General features: G+C 40.3%; 1 protein-coding gene and 1 long non-coding RNA gene across 12 annotated transcripts in view; one reads left to right on the top strand and one right to left on the bottom strand.

Moving 5' to 3' along the window:
• Positions 1–5,835, top strand: part of CYLD (CYLD lysine 63 deubiquitinase) — a 29,295-nt gene extending 23,460 nt beyond the window's left edge. For 6 of the 7 annotated variants that reach the window (XM_074882073.1, XM_074882069.1, XM_074882070.1 and 3 more), the window contains one exon: positions 1,241–5,835. In XM_074882073.1, the coding sequence (XP_074738174.1) occupies positions 1,241–1,425 (185 nt within the window). In that variant the 3' untranslated portion in view covers positions 1,426–5,835. The remainder of the gene's footprint in view (positions 1–1,240) is intronic. The other variant, XR_012630606.1, reaches the window with a different exon arrangement.
• Positions 1,034–18,343, bottom strand: part of LOC141948957 (uncharacterized) — a 75,325-nt gene continuing 58,015 nt past the window's right edge. Inside the window, exons 1-6 of one of the 5 annotated variants that reach the window (XR_012630607.1) lie at positions 17,602–17,766; positions 12,936–13,220; positions 9,854–9,944; positions 8,866–8,956; positions 3,999–4,128; positions 1,034–1,443 (exon numbers count right to left, since the gene is read on the bottom strand). This is a non-coding gene — a long non-coding RNA (uncharacterized LOC141948957). Of the gene's footprint in view, positions 1,444–3,998; positions 4,129–8,865; positions 8,957–9,853; positions 9,945–12,935; positions 13,221–17,601; positions 17,767–18,343 lie in introns of those variants that run through there. The other 4 variants (XR_012630610.1, XR_012630608.1, XR_012630609.1 and 1 more) reach the window with 4 other exon arrangements.

Raw genomic sequence — 18,343 nt, 5'->3', positions numbered from 1 at the left:
GCTGATTTACATAATCTGAATTTCACCTAAATTGGATACTGTAGTAAGTAGATGGTACAGAAGTAACTGTACTTAGTACTTAATGGGACTCCTTATACATTTTTCTATACTTTGCAAGTTTGGCAGAGAGAATTAATTTTAAATAAACAACTGCAGAAATGTGTTCTTTCAGTCTATATTTAAATGGATGTACACAATTATCAGATAGTATGCAAATATTTTTATTACTTTTGCTTAAATGACTTGGTGTAGGTGTCTTTACCATAAAAGAAATAGTCACACATTACAACATCTATGCCATTCCTTTGATTTCTTTAGAGTTATCAGTGGAAAACTGTTACCTTGTAATAATACAGATGTCAGTAAAACAAGTGTTCTCTTAGATACTGCTGCATTAAACAGGGTTTAAATAAGGACTCTTTGTTCCGTTCTGGTGTCTGAGAAAAGCAGTAGTAGATGCAAGTGTCAGACTCGTAGTAAGAGTTCTTTGCATGGAGAATTCTTGAACCCCACTGTTACAGTGTGATGTAGTGGGGAGAGAATAATCTTGCCTCCTGTTAAAAACAAAACTGCTACAGGATTAAAGTCTTTTTCTTTATAACAACCGGAAGGCAATCAAGCATTGTTTCAGAGTGATTGAAATGTGTACAACTGAAGTCTAAAGAATCACTTTATTTCAGGAATGCAGATCACATGAGATAACCACTGGATGTATCTCCTGCTGATCTTAGCAGGTTTTGTATCACAAGTATTTTTCTTCAGCTAGTGCTACAAGCTAAGAATGTCTGCTGAGGAACAGTGTCATGGATGTCCATACTTGTGTTGTTTGAATTTGCTTATTTTTACACGGAAAAGGGCCAGGAGCAAACTCTGCCTTAGTCTTGCAAGTCAGGTGCAGATGCTCATGGCTTATAAATTCATCAGCTGTTACCAGTTGCCATGTTATTAACAACTTTGGTAGCATTTGAGGTGGAGTATGTATTCAGGTCACTATCCCTGAACGTGTGGGTGTTTTAGTAAACACTACAAGGTATTCTGACATCAACTGCGATTTTATTTTTTTTCTTGAACAATACACTTTTCATATAAGTTTGCAATAGTCCAGAATGGCGAATTTAGGTTTTTTTAGAAGGTGTTTTCAAGAACTGGTGATGTTGTCATAACTGAAGTACATTATAAAGAGCAAATATGTGTAGATGCTATCCTTATCTGTTTCTCTTTCTTTCCTAATGATTAAAAGGAGGTCAGAATGGCTTTAACATTCCACAAGTTACCCCATGTCCAGAAGTTGGTGAATACCTGAAGATGTCTCTAGAAGAGTTACACTCACTGGATTCCAGAAAAATTCAAGGTTGTGCACGAAGACTGCTTTGTGATGCTTACATGTGCATGTATCAAAGTCCAACGATGAGTTTATACAAATGAACAATATCCTCTGGAAAACTGAAGAAACAGTAGAGAGTTATTGACTGTTGCATTTGCTGCATTTTTGGTTAGTTTTAATGCAACCGTTGCTGGCAATGGATGCAATGACAAGGAAGAAGTTGACTATGAGAGCAAAAGGATTACTGTTCCAAAAACTACGTGTGGAGTTCTGTAATTGAAGTATTTAAGCATTTTGCACTCTAGGAAGTGTGCTTGTGTGTGTTTGTTTTATAAACAAAGTCTAAGTGAAGTTACTAAAACTTAAAGCTTTAAGTGCATTGATTATACACAGGCTTTTTTTAAATGTTGAAGGTGGAATTACATCAGGAGAAACCTCCTTAGTCCATTGAGAATGTAAAGACACACAGCATTCTTGTTCAGTGCGTTTCTGTGGACCTAGGATGATGATTCTCTTGTGTTTCTCTACCCTCCAACCCCCACCAATCCTCCCCACCCTTGATCTTTTTAACACCATAGATTCTCTCTGTTGAAGAGAGAATAACTTCAGTTTTAGTAAGATAAGTTTTAGACTGTTCCTTGCATATTAATTCTGTTCTGTTATCTGTCTACTACATTCTTTTCAGTTCACACATTTGCATCTTCAAAAATTAACGTTCATTTAAAGATCTGAATTCCTATCTTGTGAAAATCAAGCACACAGATTTGCTATCTGTTAACTTGCAATTTTTGGAGGGGAAAAAAAGGAGGAGAAGAGGGTATTAAGGGGAAGCATAATTGCTGAAGTATAAAATTAGCAATGAAAGTTAACAGATGTCTTATTCTAAGTGTCTATTTTTAAAGAAACAAAGCAGCCTGGAACAGAACAGCAACTATATACAAATAATTTGAGGACAAAACAATAAAATAGTGGATTGCCTCAGGGAATGTTACTGAAGTGGATTCTAGTCCTTGGTAAAACAAAACTGACTTTTCTACAGTACATTAAGCTACTACCTGGGAATATGTTATATATCTGACTCTTCATTTCAGGATTACTAATGAATATTAAAAATCTCTGCCTGGAAAGATGAAACTATAACTAAAAGTAGATCAGAGTTTTACTGTATGCCAAGTACCTAACTGGAAAAGCTGCACAACCTGTGCTGATGTAAAATACTTTGAAGTCTGTTGGTTCCTGTTTGCAATGAAATACTGTTGGTTTAGCTGCTCTTTAGCTACTTCTGTCTACATTGACTAGCAAACATGCAACTATATATATACAGTAAAATCTGGTTGTACAAATTGCATATATATAAGCTGTACATTTTCAACTCTAAGATGTTTTATATGGAAAACTTCCTTTTTGGGATCAAGTCTATAGAAGGAGAGGTCACAAAATACAAGAGAGGAAAAACCACTTTGCAAAAGCTACTGATTTAAAGACAGTGGAGATTGATCCCATATTGTAGAAAATGTGGTTACTTTGTTCTTCTTGGAAAACTTAAATTCTTTCTTTGGGACACACTCTACCACAGAACAGTACCAGAGAGAGATTTGAAAACTATCTTTGAAGGACTGATGTGTCTAAAGCAAGGGGTGCTGAGGGAGTTGAACTGTTCCATTAGCCGCTGCGTGAAGCATGCTCTAATTTTTCACTCTCAAGAGCAAGAAAGTTATTAAAAGTGTCACGGTTGCTTTTGTCTCTAATAGTCTCCTGCTTTCCACGTTCCCTTCCCTTATTTATCTAGTCCGTGCTTCTTGGCAAGGCTCTATTTCTTTAGTTTCAGTACTTCTGTGAGCTCTTGAACTCTCTCCTGAAAAATTTCAGTGAGGCTTTAGGTGATGGATTCTATAAGCATCTCTCAATGGATGGGATATTGTCCATTGGCACGTCCTTGGCTACATACAGTCCTGCTCTGGGACAGCAGCTGCAGATGCTCAGATGCTGTAGAAGCATCTCACAGGCAATATAAGGTAAAAAGACTAGCTATAGGTCTTGGCTAGGCAGCTTGTATTTATTAGAATGGATTAGAGAAAAATGACATAATCTGAGCAACAGGTATGGTAGCCCACCCTTGGCTACATACTGAGGAGGAAGTCCAGCCACAGCCTCCAGGTACCTCAAGGGATGTTTTTAAATAGAGCTGTCTGCAAAGCAAAGGCAAGAGGGGGCTTGCAAAAAAAAAAAAAAAAAAAAAAAAGGCACTAATAATACAACACTCAACTTGCTCTCTACAAAGTTTGATACTTTCATTCCCCTAGCCCTATTGTGACTCTGGACCTGAAAGTAGTTGCAGGTGGTGCCCCCTTCTGAACAAGGAGCAAACAAAGGCTTTACAAAGTGAACAAGCACAAAACCAATGAGACCAATTTGAATGTCTGGATTCTTGCTCTTCCCTATCCCTAGATTTATTTTCTGGTTTTCCCAATGCGTTAACTTTCATATGTCTTCCACTTACGTCATCTTTCTTCCTCCCCCATATATTACATACTACCTAAAGTTATAGTTATCTTACCCTCTTCCTGCCTGAACTTGGAGAACAGCCTTGGAACCGCTGTGGCCAGAGGGGAGACTTGGACTTGGCAACCATATTAAAGTTTTCTAGGTGAGTAATGTGTAGTAAAATACCCACCTTTTTTACAACTGCAAATATCCAAGAATCCCATTTTTTCAGGATGCGTATTCTGTTAGCAGATGTGAATTAAAATAGCTGGGTGTAAATGAACTGCTTGGCTTCTTGCCTCCAATCTTCTGGCCTTCGACTGCAAATGGAAAAGAAGTTGTGTGAACTCTTACTGTGGTGCATGTAGAGATCTTATGGAAGAAAATGGGAGTTCAAATGCATTATTGTGCATGCTTCTTGGTGACAAATACTGTGTTTCGAAATGCAGGCAGTGCTTTACAGCTTGCATTTCATACTATACATTATTGCAAAACTGTAAATAGTTTTGCAAACAGTATATGATTACATTGTTTATTGCTTATCACTTAAAGAGGGCAGAGATGTCTTCTATAGCATTTAAAAAAAAAAAAAAAAGTCTTGGTTTTGACAATTGAGTTGTCTTTTAAGCCAAAAAGTATTGCTTTATGATGTGCTGCATTGGGTTGGAAATAATCTGACAATGTAAATGAAATGCTGTGGAAACTAACCCCAGGTTTTTTTCCTTTCTCAGAAAGGACTATACAGACAGAAAAGTGATTTCACTGTGAAAGGAAACTTGTAAAATAACAAGGGTAAGAAACTGTTTTTAGCCTTCAGCATATATTGTAGGGGAATTGAATAAGCTATTTTGAAGATACAGCCTGCATTTTTAAAGCATCTGCTGCTGTCAAACATAATGCCCAAAGAATCCAGTGACTAAGCACCCAACTTTGATGTGTTTAATGCATTTGGGAACCTCCCAATCAGTTCTCTCTTTTTTTTTTTTTTTTTTTCATATGGTGAATGTGCCCATAAATTAATAGCACTTAGCTCATTGTTTCATGGTTTGGCTCTTAAGTATTGCTAACAATGGCCTTAACCTGTGAGTAGGAAAACATAGAAAATACAGTTCCTGACAGCCTGTAAAAACACAGACATTTCATAATACATAAACTTTCGTAATTGGTGAGAAAAACCGCACTCTCAGCCCCTACTCTGCTAATCATGTTTAGAAATAGGGGTTCAAATCAGCAGAAAATTGAACAAACCACTGCACCACTAAATGCTTGCTTATTTTGAACAGAGTGGGTAAAGAGAAAAGGTTTTATTTAAAGATGATGCCTTACACACTACTAAAACAAAACCAAACAACTTAACCCCAAACCCACAGTAAGCTACATCAGAATGCTTGTCTTTTGGTGTGGGAGATAATTGAAGGAAAAAAATACAAAAATATATATGTTCAGTAAAGGTCTTTCTAATATCTGTAATAACTGATTCTGTGCTCTTGACAATGTAGTACTGTGTTTAACTAAACAGCCTGTGAGATCTCCATTTTAAGCAAGTACTATGTGTAACAGCAATTACTCATAATCATAAATGGTTCATTTCAATGCACTTATTTTTCTTGTGCACTTTATACTCTACTGAATAGATGAACTTGGTCACCACAATCCCTAACAATAGCCTGTTTAAAACAATACTAAGGCACAACATGCTGCAACCTGGAATTTTATGGTTTCAGAACTGAACTGGTGTAAAAAGCAGCTTGAAAGTTTTGTGTATTTTTACCACTGTAACAAAGCATGTTTTTTCTCTGTTCTTGATGTTTTGCTAAATAAACATCCCATGTTTTGTGCACAAATAGTCTCTTAAACTTACAAAGGCTGTCTCCAGTAACAAGTTAGGGAAACAAACCATTGTATCAGGTTGCCCTCAACTAGCCTTAATTTTTTTCCCCCAATGGTAGAGTGGAATTAGCTGCTGCTGGAAAGGAATGTACCATGTGCTCTTTCTGTATTAATATTAATTAAAAATATTATTCTTACGGCTCTATTCATTTCTTTGGGGGCTTGGTGTTTTGGGAGTGTCATGAACAATACTGAATACAGTTTTGAACTAGTTTGTTTTGTGTACTTAGAGAAGGATTTCTTTTTATTTTTTATAGTCTCTTAATTTCAACATTTCTAGAAAACTTAGGAATTGCTGTACTGTATCACATCTAAGTATACTACTTGTGTCTACCTTATACTATAATGGAAAACTAACAAAAAGCTGCTATAGCTAACTGTAGTTTGCCTGTGGGGAAAAAATATTTGAAATGGTTAGTACATTACCTTGCTGACCCTAGATGATCAGTTCCTTCTGGGATCATGCTGTAGCTTCAGTGCTGCTTCCAGAGCTACCATTTAGAAGCCCTGGATACCAAGTTTGCATGCATCCTCTAGCTAGAAAAATACTGCTAGGTTTAATTTTTTAAATTTCCTGAGTATTGTAGTAATAATAATAAAGGCCTACCCGGGACAGCAAAAGGAATGCTGTCAATTTTAAGTATTTTTAAAATCTTTCTCTTAAAACACTTGTAAAAATACCGGGGAAATACATTTTTAGGAAATGTATTGCCTATTTCTGCAGTGTAAAGGGTCGGTTTGTTTTTTTAAACTGAGTTTTTCATTTGCAATAAGATTATTAGTTGACTTTTTAAAAGCTAAAGCTGAGCCCTCGTGTGAATCACTATGGGAAAGGTGCTCAGAACAAGTCACTCAACATTTTTACAGCACTACCATCAATGTTTATCCTCAGGAGAGCTGATCTCTGCTGAGCAGCTGCAGCTGGAGGTCTGCCTGTATTTCGAGTGTTTAGTCACAAGAGGGCAGTGCCTGTTCCAGCTGGAAACTTCTTGCCTGTTCCTAACCCACGGCTTTTAGAAATGAAGCATTATATTCATAGGTGTCTATACAGCTATTGTAATCCCATTTTTATAGTGCTGCTCTTAAAACTACTTTTGGGCTAACAGGTTTATAAATTTCAAACATACACCAAGTCTAACGCACTGGGTCTTTAGCTCGGAATTGCCTCAGAATTTGGCTCAGAATTGCCCCCTTGGCAGTTCATAAACCAGTGCAGGCTGAGCTCATGTCCTGCCACGTGTCGGAGCGGCCCAAGGGGCTGCTGGGCTGGCATCGCCAACACCACCAGCAGCCCCAGCCTGGGCAAGGTGGCTTCAGGGCCTTCCTGCACCCAACCCCCCGTGGCTCTAGGCCCAGCGATGCAGTGCAAAGCTCTGATAATGGAAAACTGGGTCCAAAGGAACCGTCTGAGTGACTAAGGCAGATACTGCTGGGAGATGTAAAATACCTAGGAGATCTGGGGGCATTTGTAGAGCTTTGGGGAAGTTAATGAAAACTGCAAACAACTTGAATGCAGTAGTAATTTCTCAAACCAAAAACTTCCATGCAAAACAAAATGTCATGGGAAAAAAGCACAGTGTGAGTCAGTCACAATCTTCAGTCACTCCATGAGGAGCAGGTCCAGCTGCAGCTGCTGAACCCGGCGGTGTGGCTGCAGCCTCTGTGAGCCCTACTTTTCTTCAGGCTCTTCCCAGAGATCTGCTCCTGGCCAGCGCAGGAAATGGGAGCCAGCTGAGGCCCACCTCCCCTGTGAGCTGGTGCGGGAATCGAGTGGCTTTGGGGCCAAAGGAAGCCAGGGTAGGCAGGGGAGGTGGTTCCAGCTGTATCGTCACTGAAGCTTGGCATAGAGAACACCTTATGGTCGCAGGCGTTGGTTTGCTCCTCAGGAGCTGCAGGCGGCCATGCCGCCCCCTCCCCTGGCCCCCCGCTCCCCTCATGGCTGCCCACTGATGGCTGTACTGCTGGGGAGCGCAGGAGGCCCCAGGGCTGCTACCGCCGACTGCCCCACGGCTTAGCGACTGCCCCACAGGGTTCCGGCACCTGAGGGCCCCGGCAGGAGCAAGGAGGGAAGCCCTACCGCTGCTGAACTACCTAGGTCCATGACTGGAAAGGGTGCAGGCTGCCATTCCCACCTCAGCCCACAGCCAGCACTGCAGGTACTCATCAGTGGTGACAAATACATTTGATGCCTTTTACAACTGAGCTAGTAGTGCAATAAAAACATTTACAAAAAGGAAAAAAAACCAAATCAAACCACCCTGCATTTTATGGCCCTAATGGTCACGTTCTGCAGCTGATTGGCCTGTGTATACAGACGTTTGATAGTGGACATTGTTATTTATTAATCAATTTTATCAATTAATTAATTGAAGAAAAATTTGGAGGTTTTCTGGGCCTAACTATTCTCTATATGCATTAATAACTGAAAACTGAAATAATTGTGTGCATATTTTCTAGCACATGACTCTCATTTGTTTGTTATTGTTGATGCTGTCTTACCTGATGGCCAGTAAGCCACAGCTTCCCTTCCCGCACCCCCCCCCCCCCCCCCCGCCGGTTTGATGCTGCAACAGTGGGTGAGCTACAACCTTACCAACGCTGGGCTGGGCTGGGGAGCTGGTGGGGCTGGGCCTCCTGCCCACACCCCACGTCTGGGTTCTGCTCATGGGGACGGTGACACTCAGTGTCTCGCCCAGAGTCCAGAACACACACGTGTTTCATTAACCACCCCCCACCCCAAGCTGGGCACTACCTGCCTGCCTTGCTTGAAGCAACCCTCAGCTAAAATGGAGCCATCTTACGATGCCACATGGTAGCTACACATCAGGGGGGTTTGAATAGCAAATAAGGTGGTGGGGTTATTTTCTCTCCTCCTAATGTCCACTTAAGACTTGTTTTAGACAACTAAGTATTTGGGAGTGGGAGTTTGGGGTGGAACATGGCAAAGAGTCTTGTTAGGAGTTTTGCGGGGCTGCATTCGGCGCAGCTCAGTGCAACAGCACCGTGTCCGTTGCAGCGCAGCCGGCAGCACCCCAGGGCAGGGCTCTGTCTGCAAGGCAGTGACAGCCGGTGCCTCCTCAAGGCAGGAGCTTACATAGATACAGCTTTTATAAGTGTGACACCCACACTAACAGAAAGTTCAGCCAAAGGCTTTGCAAACTTCCTACCTTTAGGTTTCTAATCTGTGAGGAGTCCTCTCTTCCCGTCCTATTTCTCCTTCATTTTCAGCTGATTCCCTCTTCCACGGAGAAAAGATATCTGGGAGTGTAAGGATAATTGCATATAAGTTACATAGTAATTTCTTTTTAAGTCTAATAAATTGGCTGGATTCACCTTCACTTTTGAATGACACCAGTTTGTATATGCTAACGCTCACACGTTAAGATGCTATTCACTATCCACACTGCATATTGGGATTTTTTTTTTAACCATGCAAATTGCCCACCTATCAAAGTAATTTGCAAAGGTAATTTTGTTTCTACTCATCTATTACAATAAATTGATGAATAAATAAATTATAATGCAGCAATTAAATGTATAATGAGATGGGCAACAACTATTAATAAATGCAGAGCTAGTTGCCCAAAGGTGAACAGACTTCCCCTCTCTTCTTACAAGTCAGGTAATGATCTTTCTATGATTGAGGAACAAGCAGCTGCTAAACATGTAAATGAAACCAAGGGATATATAGTTCACACTATAATACTGTTCTTCAGCATCATTATTATTGTCACATTATCGGATCTTCTGTGACTTTTCCTCTGAATATTTAAAGACAGGGAGGGGATATGCAATTATTTTTAAACATCCTTCTGCCAGATGACTGTCTGAATGAACTTAACCGTGTTGCTGACGTGTGGGCTCCCTTCAGTAACCTAACTGGTACCGCATGACTGAGTTTTACCCCAGCAGAGCTACTTCAAAACCAGCGTTAGTCTGCAGGATAATCCAAAAGAACATGCTGAAATTCCGTGAGGGATGGAAGTTTATTTTTTAAAATAATTCAGCGTTACTAAATATCAGATCTGAACAAAACAATACAATCAGGGCATAAACTAGTGTATTTTCTGGTTTTAAATATGGCTGTAAATTATAGCACTACTGCTCTCAGTAGTTTGACATCGCCATAAAGAAAAAGCAGAATATTCTTAATACCTTTTTGCCCCTGAGTTTTTCCTGCTGTAGTAGGCATGCTTTGGGATGCTTCACATTTCTTCAGTTCCCATCTATCTTCAGTATTTTTTTCCTATTCAAATTAAGTGCCAGAGAGTTACCATTTCACAGGAGCATCCTTATTTCTTTCCTCAACAGCCACAACAGTGGATCCCTTGTCATTTTACTCCCACTTTTTCCTCAAAGTGCTCACTCTCTCTCTGTGTCTCTGTCTCACCTCTCCATGTTTGCATTTACTCACATGTATGCTTCACCACCTGAGATCACATTATACAGAAAATTTGTTTTTAAAGGAATGATTGATGCATTTACTGGTTTTGCCCCAGTCTGAGCTGACTCTGGCAAGAATGATCCATTAACATGAGGCTGAAGAGATACAGCATTGCCCAGAACATCAAGTTGTTTATCTAAAACTTTCTTATATTTAGAAGAATAAGGGTTTTCTCCCCCCCTGCATACAGTTTGTGGATTTCAAGGGCAGCTCATTAGTTAGCAGAGACTTCAATGAAGCTGCAGTGGTTGATTTATTGTAATAGATGGCAGGAAACAGAATTATCTTAGCAAATTAGTTTGGCTGATAGAAAAGCTGGCCAGCAGATAAGATGCAGTGCTGACGTCTGACCTGACCTGCACATGCTTCTGATGGAGTTACGCTGATTCACAGTTGAGGATGAGTTGTTACACTTAACAGAAAGTGCTCAGGAGGAACAAACAAGCCAGCCATGAACGTGGCCAGGAACTGCATGCAGCATGCTACCTGCAAGCACTGTCCTTGAGACTGCCTGGCTGCCCTGCAGTTTCTGGCTAAGGTGAGAAATATTAGCTGATTCATTAGCTGATCCATGCTTTTATACAATTCAAACACTCAGCAGGCATCTGTTTCACAGAGGAAGCTGACAAGTTTTTTTCAACTGTCATATTGCAGTCACAGAAGTTCAACTGTATTTACCAGCCCTGATGAAGCAATTTCCTTGGCTTTTCATTGCTGCACCTATCTGGGTCTTTAAAACCCAGCAGCAGCTGGCATGAGGGGGACCTATGGCAGTTGACCTATGGAGCTTTTACTAAAGACACATAGTCTTATACGGGATCTTTCATGCAGATAAAACCAAAAGCGTCTAATTCCCCCCCCCCCCCCCCCCCCCCCCTTTACTAACTGACTACTTCCATTTTTCCTGTTTAGATAGGAAAAAAAAGAAATCCTGAAGTCTTTAATAAGCTCACAGTATATGTTATTTAGCACTGAATGCAGCTGTCTTCACAGTAGTGTGCAGAAGCTGTTTAAAACCAGGCAGAAAAAAGATACATGTAGATATAAAAAACTCATATTTGAGAGGAATTTAGTTTTGGAGGTGTCATTAACTGCATGCGTGTGTGTGTGTGTGTGTGTGTGCACTCATGTGGTTGTGGAGAGGGCACAGTGGTCATAAAATGAATCAAGAGCTTGCCTGCCATACTTCATCTTGCCATTGCTCCCTGGAGCACGATGGCCAGGGTGGGGACTCTGGGACAAAAGCCTTCAGGTGACATTGGTGGTGTATTGCTATACAAGGTACTCAGAAGACATTAAATGAATACAACATTTTCTAAGCAGGCAATAGATGTGCCTCCAACTCTAAGTTGGGCTGCTGAGGATGGCATGAGGAATTTTTCAGCACAGACTCTAACTTTGTCAGCAGGCCCCAAAGGATCCCACTCCGAACAACTGATAGTTTTAATATCGTTCATCCTTCACAAGCAATTACCTCCCATGCCCTGGGACACCCACAGTTTGGTCAGGGATGCTGACTCTGACCTCACAGACAAAAATTCTGGAACTTAGTAGAGCAATTGATTTTATGCCCTGTCAAGTCCCTCATAAGCTCAAAACTGCAGAGTTGTGGAAGACCTCATCATAAAAAAGCAGGCTGAGAAATGTACATGGAAATCCTGATCCCCACAGATACTGGTATCAGTGGGTGGTCAAAGCCTTGGCACTTGTGGGACACCTGGATGAACATAGTTATCAACGGTGTGTAGAAATGAGTGAAGAACAGGAGTTTTGCACTGTGGTTAGTAGCATTCATCCTGTCTTGGCAGAGGCCAGGAAACCTGCCAGACCTTCTACAGCCAGAACCAATGGCCACCTCTTTTAGTTCTAACGACTAATGTGGGGAAATTAAATGATAAACATGGAGAGAAATACAATGATAAACATGGGGGAGGGGGGGCTGAAATGAACCCTTTCTGCAAGGTAAGAACTCAGTGATAAATAGATCTGTGCATATTTCCCAGCCTCATTCCTCACTTGCCAAGTCTGATGCTATTTTCATTAGGTCATGTTACCATACATGTCATTTCATACAAAGGTGCAGTATATCACAACTGGAGGTTGAGGTGCTTGTAGTGAACACAAATGAGCTTGTAATGGTCCATCTGCTTTGATTTTATTTAGTGATCCCTCAAGGGCTGGGAGCTAGAGTGAGAATAACAATGCTTCAACCCATCTGCTATTGTAGTACCAGCTCCAGTTGAATTATCACATGTTCTGAGTGGCTGGCATATGCTGTGACATAAAGCTACAAGAAAGTGTTGCTCTCCAGCTGTTGTGTTGACAAATACTTTTCAGCCAGTCATTAAGTTCAGCTCAATAACCAGGGGGAAACTGCAGCTAAAAGTTGATTATTATTTTATTTTATTTTAAGCATTAGAAATCACTAGTACAATATATTTTATTTAAAAATGTGTCACTAAGGGCACACATTGTATATGGGCTTTAACAATAAAAATTTCTCTGTGATGCCCATAAATTTTTGTGTTATAGGATTGGATGGGCATCTCTGTAACTGACAGTGTAAATCTTAGTAATGAAACTACGGCTAACCTTGTTTAAGAAGCAGCACATCTGAAGCTGTGTATGTATAAACTGGCTGGCTTAGGGTTGCTATGGGCCATGAGCATACCTGACCACAGAAGGAATGGCTCAGAAAGAAATTGTGATCTGAGGCCACATGCAATGATGGATAACTAGATTGTCATTAAATTGAGGAGGAAAGCAAGTAGAGACGCACGTAGAGACATTTACCTGGTGGATGCAACAGGTTCGGATGGCTCATCTGGCATTGCTCCTCATCTGGGCTGCAAGGTGTGATTGCTAAAAGTGGCTGCTAATTTTGTTGGTGGCCTGCTGAAGAGCTCAGGACACTCTGGAGGCACCCTAATTTGTGCCCACATGGAACACTTGCTTCAGAGCAAGTCTTGGAAGAGTACTTGTGGATCTTTGCTGACAATGGTCAGATTCTCCCCTTCTCCTTCCTCGCTCCACCCTGTCCTCTTGGGGCTGCTGTGGGTATGGAATTCACCACTGTGTCTGGGAACAAAATAAAAGGAATTTCCCACAGGTTCAGCCAGATGTATGTAGGAAATGTTAGGTCCCCTGCATAGTCTAATGTTCCTCTCTGCAGATAATGTACTCAGAGAGGGCACGTGCCTTTGGGGCACTGTCCACCGTTCAGCAGACGCATGTTCAGTGAGAACAGAGCAAATAAAATCTGTTCTTGATATTTAAAAAGACTCTCCAGAATTCTCATCCCTAATCTGAGATGGTCCCGCTGTGGGTGGAGAAGGGATCGGTGAGGGGTTAAAACCAGAAGACACTAAGCGATGGTACCAAACCCTCAGTGCTGCTGCTACCCGGGGAAGGAAGGGCGGGCTCTCTGGAGCATGGCTCTTGTGCATTTCTGTTAACCATTGCATTAGGGATTCAGTTCTTAAATACGACTTACGCTTGTATTTTGTCTCAGAAAAACAACAGGCACTGTTCATACTGAAGCATTTCAGTTCTAGAGGTTTAGATTTCCTATTGTATCCAAAGACCTGTGGGTGCCAGCTGTCACTGGTGCTGCAGTTGTATTATGATCCCCTGGCTAGTGCAGGAATTGTTGATTACGTTGCCTTTTGAATCAGTTGATTACCATGAATAATAGGCCAAAAAGGCTGTCAGCATTTTGACTTTAACTATAACTGTTACAATTAATTATGGGTTTAATTAGCATATATGCCTAGCAGTAGAGAATATAATACTTCATGGGTAACAGATGATCCTGCAGCTGTAACTTAAAGTGTGATACAGGTTGGGATACAGATAGTTATTAATAAATGGCTTCTATTGTTTGAGGTCCTTATTTATCAAATTAGCAGGCACGACATAATCAACCCAAACTGTATAATTTATAATAATTGATTTCATTTTGACTGACCACCAGTCGGCCTACTACCTGCCCTGAGAAGAAAAATAGCCCTATTAGGATAAGTTTAATCCTAAACATAGCTAATGAATCCTATTACTTTAAGGTCATATTCGAAGCTTTTGTTAATTGTCAGAACCATTTTAAATTGATTAGAGTTAAATTAAATCAATGTAATGTTTAGAAAAACAATATTTCTAATGGATGAGGCCAAGCTGACCTCGAATAAACATATTTATCAACCGATTTCAGTGAATGAGAAGGCTAGCAGCTGGGCTTATAATTCATGATTGTCTATAATATGGGAAATGTCACTATCTAGGCAATTAATTATGTCAGGTAATAAATCTGTTGCTCACAGTTGAGCATTTGCCAGTTGGGGTGACAACCCCCTCAGCAAGGTTATGATGTTTAGAGACTCTCTCCTCCCCCAAACCGACACTTTACAGTAGCAGAACAACTACATACAACTTTAAGGGGAATGAATGTGGTGTTTTCATAACTGCCATTTACCTGACAACATGCCAGACTGTGATAACTTAGTATGAAATAATTTCTCTACCAGGTCATTTCAAATAACAAGGATGTTCTATGAGGAAAAACTTTTGCTGAACTACATAACAACATTTCCCAGGCTGGAGAGGTCAGAAACTATTAACAGTTCCTTACAGACCACTATTAAGTGATTGGTTTGCAGCAAATACATTGAGTGGAAAAATATATAACGATCAGAGAAATAATTGTTTTGCACAAGCTTGAGGGTGTGAGAAATTCAGAATGGGTTAACATGAACTAGGCTACATGATACTTCGCAGGTAATGACAGGTACTGTTTAATACAACAGGACATAGGAAAAATGATACACAGAAGTAGGATCAGTTTAAGGTTAATCATGCATTCAGTAGCTTAGGAAAATGTCTGGCATTATTGCAGACAAATGACACAAAACATCTGTTTTCTGTTCAATATTTTGTCAAAAAAAGAGCAAAGGTAAACTGTATTTTCATAAAGAAAGGGTGAGAAAATAGTATAAAAATGGCACAGCAGTAACTAGACAGATAAATTCTCATTTGTATAGTGTTGTATGAGCAGCACAAGCTGTCTTATGTCAGATCACAGAAGAAAAGACTGAGTATAAGTAAAGTAATACAGTATTTCTGTTGAAAAAGAGTAGGATAAGAGATGAAAAGTTCACTAAGTTAAAAAAAATCTAGAGCAGTTCAGAAAGATTCCTACCATTTTTTGGGTTGTTTTACTTATTCTCTAGAACTGGACTTTCCATTTTGTATGTCAATACGAGATGATGTGTTCTGGTCGGCATGCTGAAGCAGCACTGTGTTTGCAATGGGTGAATCATCCTCTTACTGGAGGCTATCCTGCTTTTGGAGCATCAGCTGGATTTTATATTTCTTTTTCAGCCATAAACTTCAACACTGAATTTAACCATTAGCCCTGAACTGTACTAATAAATGGTCATATGCTGACAATCATAATCAAAAGTTAATGTAGCCTATGCAGTCTTAGATTTTGCACATGGAAGGTACGATGCACTAGCAGGTACATACTGCACTTGCATGTACATGAGCAACATTTTGGAACTAAAGTGTTGGCTTCAGAAATTAGATATGTGTCTTCAGTCAACCACATCAAATGGCTCTTAACAGTCATTAACAACAGTATGTTGTGAATTGTCCTTTTTTTGCCTGAAGGGTATCAACAGCTTCATAAAAGGTAGTTGTGAAAATAAGTACTCAAATGCAAGTCATAAGCTTACATACATTATGAACAACAGCTACATAAAAAGGCCTTTCAGTCATAATATAAAAATAGTCTCCTACAAGAAGAAGAAAATACAGATGCTTTCTAGGTGCCCAAACAAGGCAGAGAATGTTCACTAAAAGGTCCTGCCAGCAGGTTTTTTTCATCGTTCCATGGACAGACACTTATGTTTTAAGAAATAAGAAATCTAACTAGAGGTCATCTGGCAGGATTAGACCCTTCATATGAAGCACCCAGAACTCCACTCCATGGACAGGGTGCCTGGATCTCTGCTGCTCCTCTTATAGAGGCTGCAGGCAGAGGCTACAGGCAAACCTTGGTCCCACATTCGCTCTCCCATGGTGGGAAATGTTTTGGTTCACACAGATCAGCTTCCCTCATGCTTCACCATGGGTCTGCTTTGAGAGCTGGCCTGCCTGTGTTTATGCTGTGAAAAGTGGCTGCTCAGCCACCACTTCTGATACGGTTGAGTAGGACTCATCACAGTGGGTAAATCCAGCTTTGCTTTCTGTTTGGGCTAGACTCTTACATTAAGCTGTTTGTGTTACTGCGAATAAGACAAGCCATAGTGAAAGAGAAATTTACCCTAACACACACAGACTTCATTTACAGTGGGCTGAAGCTGCCACTTGACTTCAAGTCTCTGGCAGATACTTTGCAGATACTACTTGCAATTAAGCATTTAAATAGAAACCAGCTACATTTGTGTATAACTTCTCAGCAGGTCTGGAAGAATATGAGAAAATCAAACCATCAGCTGTGAAACACTATACTGGAGAGCCACTTTAGGATATTAAGGCAATCTGTGTGTGTGTCTGTGTATGTGTGAGAAAAAAGGAGAGATGGTGTTTGCATGTGTGTATATAATTACTACTTCATTTCTTGAGTAAAAGTCCTCCTGCCCTGTTCCCCTCCCTCCCCGCCGCCCCCCCCCCCCCTTTCCTTTATGGCAAGGAAAATTGCTCTTCTAACCTGTCTTCAAAATGTAATAACTTTACTTGCAACCAACCACTGTAGACCCTGACTGGACTCTGAATTATTACCGTGAGATGAAACATTTCTTTAACAAAACTGAGTCCTTTAATATCCCCCATCTCTGTTATTAGATGGACGAATGAATTTTACTTTGAACATAACATGTGGCATTGTCTGAAAATTGCCGGTATGAACTGAAGTTGGCAGGTATTTTCTTGCTCGCCTCGTCAGTGATTGCCATTTATTATATGTTGCACCTTTATCTGTCAAATACTGCAGAGCGCTATATTGATTTGTGTCTGCCGCAAAGCAAAGGTCACTTTGATCAACATACTACAAAACCAGAAAAAGTAGGGTTCTGACATTTCATTACCTGGGAAAAAAAGGACTAAAATAAATAAGAATATGTTTGAGAACAGAGCACTTCAATATCACAGTGTGCAGTAACTGTAATTAACAAAAGAACTGCTCTATTGAGGTTAAAGAGAAAAAAGAGAAGGCAGGTTTTCTTGCAGGGACTATTCTTTACATGACTGATTCTGCAGCATTACAGCTGTGATCTTACTGAAGGGTTACATTCATTACAAATCAAATACATTGGCTTCTTAGATTCAGACTTTAATGAGCAATAAAACTCAGGAACTCTTTAGGAATTGGGGAAAATTTTATAAAACTTTTCATTTTGTCTAAGAAACCATAATGAGATTGGGGACTTTCTGTGCTATACCCAGATGAAGAGATGGTCCCTACCTTAGGAACGTACAGTCTGAAGAGATAAAGCACGGCAGAAAGAACTGGACCTGCTGCTACATGCAGCATGTCCCAGGTCCACAAGGAGTGAAAGTCAGAGCCAAAAATTAAGCCCGGATCTCAGTTTTCTAATTCGAGCTCCCAGGAGCTTGGTGGTCTTTCAGAACTAGCACACAATAAAGATTTGTAAGGAAAGTGGTGTCCCAGATGACCTAGCCTTGTTATTTTTCTTCATGCCCAGTGTCTTTCGGGCAACCCCTACATATTGCTTCACTGGGATCAGCAGACACTTTGCCTTGTGTAAATAAAATATTTACACAGGGCAAAGTATGTTAATAAAAATTCCAACATTTCTGTGGAAATTTTTAATTCTTGTGGAAACTTCTGTTTGACATTTTGGGAATTTGCCTTTAAAATTTCCCCATCCCTTTCCCAGCAGTTTCTCACTTGTTTCTGCAAGAAAACACAGCACTTTTTCATAAACGTATTTTTGCTAGTAAACATAATAATTTTGTGGGGTTTTTTGTTTTTTTGTTTGTTTGTTTTTTTTTTTTTTCCCCATGCAGCTCCCTGATGCCCTCACTCAGGAGCTGAGTTGCTAGACTGGGCTTTTCCTGGAGCCAGATCTGGTAATACACATCCCTGGTCTTTCCATACAGAAAAACAAACCTGTGGTCTTACAAGTATTACTGCTTTACCTGAACACAGGCAACAAAGTGGCCCAACTACTTTCCCATCATTA

This window comes from Strix uralensis, chromosome 12, assembly GCF_047716275.1.
Source record: "Strix uralensis isolate ZFMK-TIS-50842 chromosome 12, bStrUra1, whole genome shotgun sequence".
NCBI classification, from domain to species: domain Eukaryota; kingdom Metazoa; phylum Chordata; class Aves; order Strigiformes; family Strigidae; genus Strix; species Strix uralensis.
Note: the sequence above shows the minus strand (reverse complement) of the source record. Positions and strands in the feature narration are given on the sequence as shown.